The sequence below is a fragment of the Marmota monax genome, unplaced genomic scaffold (assembly GCF_021218885.2).
Source record: "Marmota monax isolate L192 unplaced genomic scaffold, Marmota_monax_Labrador192_F-V1.1 WCK01_AAM20220418_F8-fsc00106, whole genome shotgun sequence".
Taxonomy (NCBI): domain Eukaryota; kingdom Metazoa; phylum Chordata; class Mammalia; order Rodentia; family Sciuridae; genus Marmota; species Marmota monax.
In genome coordinates, this window is record NW_026695218.1 from 5,873,682 (window position 1) to 5,880,375 (window position 6,694).

Consider the following 6,694-nt stretch of genomic DNA (forward strand, 5'->3'; position numbering starts at 1 on the left):
TCTTCTCTACATTTGGATTCTGTTTTTCCTTGGCTAGTTTCCCCAGCCTGGGGGTGGGATGGGGAGGCTCTGGAGAGGGAGATCCGGAACTACATCAACTATATCAGTGCTGGATTGCCAGCAGACTTGAAAGGACAGAGCCTGGCAGCCAAGAGGATGCAGAGAGAGGAGGGCCCGAGTGGCTGTGGCTCACTCAGTGTCTCGATTTGGGGCCAGTGGTTCCTGGCACAGGATGTTGTGGCCGGAAAACCTGACTGCTCAGGAATGCTGTGCTCCTATGTCCCTCCTTCTCTGCTCAACTCACCTCAGGCCAGGAATTCTGTGTACTTGCCTTGCAGATTGGAGAACCCCCACCCCACAGTATAACCTGAGGACACTCCCTCCCTCAGCCACCCACACCAGATCCCTGTACCCCTTAGGATTGTCCTAGCCACTCCCAAGAACCTGGTGACCCACTTCCCAGGGCCAGTTCATTCAGAGTCCCCAACCACTTGGGGTTGCCCCTACTTTCATACCCTTGGCTGCCATTTACCTCATAGCACTCAGGCTTGGACAGCACAAGGACTACATACATCCTCCAACCTCTCACATACAAGGGTCTCTGCATCTTACATTATGTGACCTCAAGTTCCTAAGTGAAGCTCCTCCTTTCTTCCTTAGAGCATACTGGATGGCCTGGAGCTGGAGCCCACCTATAACCCACTACAGGTTTGGAGCCATCTGTACTCACACCTGAGCAGCACTTTTGCCAAGCCTCAGGGGCGGCTTTACCCAAACTGGGAGAACAGGACTCCAAGAAAGGTACAGCTCCCCTTCTTCCCTGCCTTCCTCACATCATTCCTTCCCCTTTATTCCTACAACCCAAGAGAACACTCTATCCCCATCCCCAGCTCCACCCTGACTCAAGGGAGCAGCCCTCCGCCCTGATCCCACCCCAGGTGAAGGAATTAACCAGGCCAAGAAAGGAGGGGAAAAAAGACAAGGAGCTGGGATATGGCAACCTGTTAATCCCAGCTACTTGGGAGACTGAGGCAGGAGGATCACAAGTTTGAGGCCAGCCTAGGCAATTTAAGAGACCCTGTTTCAAAATAAAATAAAAAGAGTTTGGAATATAGCTTAATGCAGAGCACTTAACTAGCATATGGGAGGCATTGGATTCAATCCCCAGTACCAGCGAAAGGGAGGGAGGGAGGGAAGGAAGGAAGGAAGGAAGGAAGGAAGGAGAAAGAAAGAAAGAAATCCCAACCCCACAGGATAAGGAGGCTTGTCTGCTTAGGCATTTACATATAAAGCTTGGGTGTTTTAATTATAGTGTTTATGGTAACTCATTAGTCATTTAACAAGACCATTGTTCCATTAAGCAAACTGGATATACTGGAACTACAACCATAGCTCTCTCCTTGAAAGAAAAAGTGGAAGGGAAGGTGGAAAAAGAGCTGCCTACGGGAAAGGAAAATAATATTTATAGAGTGTCAGTCATTTGTCAGGTTTTATGACAAGTGCTTTCACATATTTCTCTCATTTAATATTCCCAGCATCCCAGCAAGTTGTATTATACTCACTGTACAGATGAGAAAAGGGAAGCTAATCAATCTTGGTAACTTGGAGACAGGGCCCTGGTGACAAGGGTTGAAATAAGAAATTGAAGGAGAAATATTTTTTAAGACCCATGCTCTGTAATATTTGGGCTGCCCTTTGCCCTTATGAATTTTTTCCAAGTTTCTCAGTAACAGATCTTTTAGAAAAATTCCCATTTTGTCTTAGCTAAAATTACAGAAGGATGTTTCCCAACTCCAGTCTAGAGTGGGAAGTAATTGACCAGATGTGTGGGAACAGAGCCCTCCATGAGTTAGATTGTGGGCAAGGAGATGACACTGTAGAGGCTGCAGGCCATGGAGACTCCACAGTCATATCCATGGGCCTTGAGTTTTTCACTCTAGAAAGGGAACATGTGAGGGACAGGAGGCTCAAGGGGGAATAGGAAAGGACCTCAGCATCTGTCTGATCTTCAGAGAAGCCTTTGCTTGCTCTCTTCACAGGCTGGGCAGTTGCAGACCAACAGAGTTCGTGCCACAGTGCTCCCCCTGCCAATGACTCCAGCCCTGAGTACAGCCCCCAAGTTGCCAGCAGCCAGCAAAGCTTCCTCAGAAGCCTTCTTCCGGCCTTCTGAGTGGAGGAAAAGTATCCCTCATGGCCCTGAGTTACTAGCACCAGAGTGTAGCCACCCTACTCAGCCACCACGTCCATGCCAAGACCCGCACAATGGCTATCTGTAGTCACACCTGCCCTCTATCCACCTGAGCCTCCGTGAGCTCAGGCGAAGAAAGAGCCTTTCCTTTCTCTGTCCTCTATGCTGCCACTGCCCCACTCAGGCTGAGAAGCAACACACCCAAGCCTATCCCTTCTCCAGCAGGGACCCTTGTTTTCTTTTCAATCATTTGATACTATTGTCACAGATGAAGATTAAATGCCTAGTAAACCTTCACCATTGTTAGGAGCATTCCCAGCCCAGAATTTCTCCTTGTAGCTCTATGTAAGCAGATGGGAATAAGGTTTTCAACACTCATGAAAAACAAGGACTGAAACCCAAGCCTCATTCCAGAGCCAGTGCTCTTCCCAGTATACCCACCACATTGCCGTTCCTTTAGCTCCAAATAGATAAGTGCTTGGTGCTTGTTACCTACATGCAAAGTGTGTGTGTTGGGAGTTGGGGGCTGTCATATACCTGAGAACAGGGGAAAGGATGGTGTCAAAAAGGCTTGCTCCTTTGTTATTCCTCTCTCCCTAACTCTACTCACCTGTCAGCTCCCTCCACCCACAGAATAGATTTACCATTTGTAAAATACTTTCTCTGTGCTTCAGACTACACTAAGTACTTCAGAAATGTACTTGCATTTCATACAAACCACCCCAGGAGGTATTTAGAACATTATTAGTTTCTGTACTTTACAGAAGGCAATAGGGAAGACTGATGTCATACAACTCACCCAGGGACACAGAGTTAGAGTCCAGCTGAGATTGGCCTTGACTTGACTACCCAGGTTCTGAACTGCCACACTGCAGGCTTCCCTCCCTGGGTCTCTCCTCCTCTTATGGCCCCCAACAAATTCCTGGTTCTCTTTTTGATCCCCTCCACACTCACCCAGCACACCCTGCCACTGTGCCCACTCTGTGTCTATTCACACACAGAGACCTCTTAAACCCAAGATGACTTTAATGAGAATCTTTAAAATTTTTAAAATATTTCTCTGGCAAAGAAAAGTGCAGGAGTAAGTACCCAGGCAACCTCCATACAGGCCCTTCAAACTGTAGCCACTCTAACCAAGTACCCTTTCTGTAGATCTGAGCAAACAGCTGTCTGTTCTTTTGGGAGAGGGATAACTAAGAGTGCTGACCCTCCCCAGAGTCTATCCCTCAGCCCTGCCATCAGTTCCACTCCCCAGCACTTCTAGGGACTGATGATCCTCCCCTTGATTTCCCTAATCCCTTGATCCTCGGGTCTCATCTGGGCCCCTCCCACTCTCTGGTCCTATTTGTTTTAACAGGTTTCTTTCATCCCCAGTGTCACCTTACCATGGTCCTCATATCAGCAACATTCTCAGGTAGAGCCCTCTGTCTTGACTCCAGTTCTGTCATTCCCTACTCTAGAGAACCCAGAGTCCCAGCCCCCTGAGGCCCCACTCTTCTGAACCTGACTGTACAGGGCAGTATCTGTCCTGTGGCCCTTGCTGCCACTGCCAGTTGTAGCACCAGGTTCAGGCAAGGCCAGACCCTGGGGTTTGGGAGCTGGGAGGGGCTTTATGCTCCGAGGGGGTGGCACAGCATAGTCATCAGTAGCAGGGTTGTAGGGGTGCTCATAGCCCTCCTCCTTCACTCGAGCCTGACACCACCATGCATCCTTGGGCTCCTGAGGCAGATCATAAAGGCCCCGGAGAGGGGCTGGGGCCAAGCCCTCAGGTTCATCATAGATGGGGTCCTCTTTGGTGTCCGTCAGCTTGGCCTTCTGTAACTGCTCCTGCACATGCTCATACAAGTCCCAGTAAAGAGGTTTCTTGGGCTGTACCCTCTCCCCCGCCTGAGCAGAGGTGCTGTCCAGGGGGTCTGAGTAGAGAGAGTCCTGGGAAGGGCCTGGAGGAATGCGCAGGGAGTCTAAGGGCTCAGCATACAGGGCTGGGGTATTGCCTAGTACCTCCTGGGGAACAGGAGGAGACGCCAATTTCCCTTCTGCCACCTCCCCTTCTTGGGAGTCAGCTCTGAGGACACCTTGCCCCTCTCTTGCCTTCCCCTGGGCCTTCTGCCGATGGATGGCAGTCTCAACTGCTTGAAAGATGTCATTTCCCTGTGCGGTCTGGAAGGTGAAGGTTCCAGGGCCAGAGGGGCAGCGGCGACCCGCCTCAAAAGAGAACATGACCTGAGGAGGGTGTGAAGGGAAACACATTACTAGGAGTGTCAGAAGAGGTAGATCACAGGGCCTGAACTACTTAGGGCATTTACAAACAAGTCTGAGGATGGAGGATGGGGTTGGGGTATAGGCAAAAGGAGGATTCAAAGGGCGGAGTTTTCCATCTTTCTATCCTGCCCCTCCTGGCCTACAGCTGTCCTACTCAGGAAGCCCACCCTCACAGACCTCCCTGACAGCCTTTGCACCTTGTCACCACCATAGCGACGCAACAGGGTATAGGGCCAGGAAAGGAGTGGCTCTAGGATCTGATTCTGTGTTCCCACGGTCAGGAGTGTCAGTCTCTCAGCCTCTACTCTCAGCACATAGGAGCCATGCAGGCCACAGCGCTCAGCAGCCTCAGTCCTCTGGACGGTTATCCAGAACTGGGATCCTGGAAGGAATACACAGTTAGATGGGCACCTGGGGGATGGTGCACTGTGGGCAGGGGTGGAGACCCAGAGGACTCCGGAGTAGTGTCCAAGCGCTCATTTGGAAGCCGAATCTCAGAGGCTTCCTACTTCTCTAAGAGTCCCTGGCCCCTGTAATCACCAACTCACAAAGAGCACGCCTCCTTCCCACTCCACCCCTGCCTTCTCAGGTATCTACCTTCCCAGGTGGGGCTGTACAACGAGTTCTCCAGCATCTCCAGGGCAGAAAGCTTAGGTGGGTTCTCTGCCAGCACCGGAGCCCAGCTGCCTTTCTGTAGTAGAGAGAGCATGAATGACGCTATAATTTCCTCAACGCAGTTCTGGGGTACGGGATAGTAGACTGCCTCTGTTAACCACCCCACCTTAAACCGCCCCTTAAGCCCAGGGCTACTTGCCACAGCCCCTCGCCTAGAACCCCTCACCTGAAAGGCGTTTCGACACAACGTCTGCACCCAAGCGACACTGGACTGCGCGTCCGCTGCCAACAGGTGCGAGCGCTGCGCAGTGTCCAGGCGAAACGCAACGGCGCCCGGCTCAGGGGGGCTATCCACTGCCACAGGAGCCACGCTCACACATTCGGCCAGACGGATCACCTTGCAGTCCAGGCGGCGCGAGCCCCCGCGGCCACCTCCAGAGTTCGACCCCTTATGGTCAAAGAACTCGAGCCGCGCTACACCATGGGGACTGGCCGGGTAAAGCACAGCCCAGGTCTTCCTCCACTTCTGCGGAGAGGGAAAGAAAGAGAGGCGGGGGAGGGAGCAGAAGTGCGCGAGCAGCAACACCCGGACGGCAGAGGAAGGACCCGCGCAGGCCAATTTGAGGTCTGGCACTCCCAGTCAGGAGACAAAGTTTCCCAAGAAGGACCTCCAGCATCAAGAGTGTATAACCAGAGTCTGCACACGCTTCTGTGCGCAAAAGCAATTTTGCGAGAGTGTGCAAAGCCATTTCGCGAGAACGTCACCGGGCTCTCCAACTGCCAGCGCCCGGCGCTCCAACATGCTACCCGCCCCCTCCCTCTGGCTGGACCCTTTCACTCCTTCTACCCAGATGGGGTTCGGCATTCCCGCCCCCGACTACCTTGGTCCCGAAGCGCTGACTCTGCAAAAAGAGCGGTCCTTCCATCACAGCCCCGTCCATGGCCCCCGGCAGTTCCTTCCGCGCTTCCTGACCCTGAGGGCGGGAGGCAGGAGGAGGGGCTGTGGGCGGGGCCGGCCCTCCCTCGGCCCCCACAGCTAAAACAGGGGAAGGGCGGGAGGAGAGGAGCAAGAAGGAAGAAGTCAAGGTACCCACCGAAGACAGGCGGCGCACTACCTCTAGGCCCCTACCCACAACTCTGGGGTGCCCACAAGTGGCTCCACCCAGAGAAACTTTGTGATTTCAGCCAGAGGGCCCTGGCGCCTGGTCTTGGGGACAGCATGTGACGTCATGTGCTCAACGTGACATCAGAGTAAAGGATGTGCCATCACCCCCAGGAGCCCTGGGGACACCAGAAAGGCCAAGTGGGCCTTTGAAGCTTTGAGTTCCCTTGGCCAAACCCACCCGTGGCCCTGCCCGAGTTGTACTGTTTACACTCGGGCTAGCCAGGGACATGGAGGAAGGGCTGGGGGCTGGAAGGCTTCCCACCGCCACGGGGGCCGCCGCCCGGTGGCCGCTTGCAATCCAGCTCTCTGATCGCAGCTGCCCAGCCTCCAACCTGCGGGAAAAGAAAGCTTCATTGAGCCGGGAGGATAAGGGGAAGGGGGGAGGTGGCGCGGCAGTGGCCAGCTCCACCAGGGAGGGGAGGACGTAGAGGAGGGAACTGGCTTGAGAGGAATGGAGGGAGAAA

At 53.4% G+C, this 6,694-nt stretch overlaps 2 protein-coding genes across 6 annotated transcripts in view; one reads left to right on the plus strand and one right to left on the minus strand.

Annotated features, from left to right (window-relative positions):
• M1ap (meiosis 1 associated protein) overlaps positions 1–2,485 on the plus strand; it is a 98,990-nt gene extending 96,505 nt beyond the window's left edge. For all 3 annotated transcript variants that reach the window (XM_046432184.1, XM_046432186.1, XM_046432185.1), the window contains 2 exons: positions 661–801; positions 2,040–2,485. In XM_046432184.1, coding sequence (XP_046288140.1) covers positions 661–801; positions 2,040–2,276 — 378 coding nt within the window. In that variant the 3' untranslated portion in view covers positions 2,277–2,485. The remainder of the gene's footprint in view (positions 1–660; positions 802–2,039) is intronic.
• Positions 2,486–3,196: 711 nt separating this feature from the next.
• On the minus strand, positions 3,197–6,649 carry Dok1 (docking protein 1). Of its 3 annotated transcripts, none has more exons than XM_046432190.2 (6): positions 6,493–6,649; positions 5,947–6,039; positions 5,292–5,591; positions 5,048–5,141; positions 4,648–4,832; positions 3,197–4,411 (listed from the first exon to the last, which is right to left on the minus strand). In XM_046432190.2, the coding sequence occupies exons 2-6, from the start codon at positions 6,004–6,006 to the stop codon at positions 3,599–3,601; spliced, it is 1,452 nt and encodes a 483-aa protein (XP_046288146.1). In that variant the 5' UTR covers positions 6,007–6,039; positions 6,493–6,649; the 3' UTR covers positions 3,197–3,598. The 3 variants fall into 3 exon arrangements, with proteins under 3 accessions (XP_046288146.1, XP_046288143.1, XP_046288144.1); XM_046432187.2 differs by having other exon boundaries at positions 6,409–6,647; XM_046432188.2 differs by having other exon boundaries at positions 6,160–6,647.
• Between the last annotated feature and the right edge of the window lie 45 nt (positions 6,650–6,694).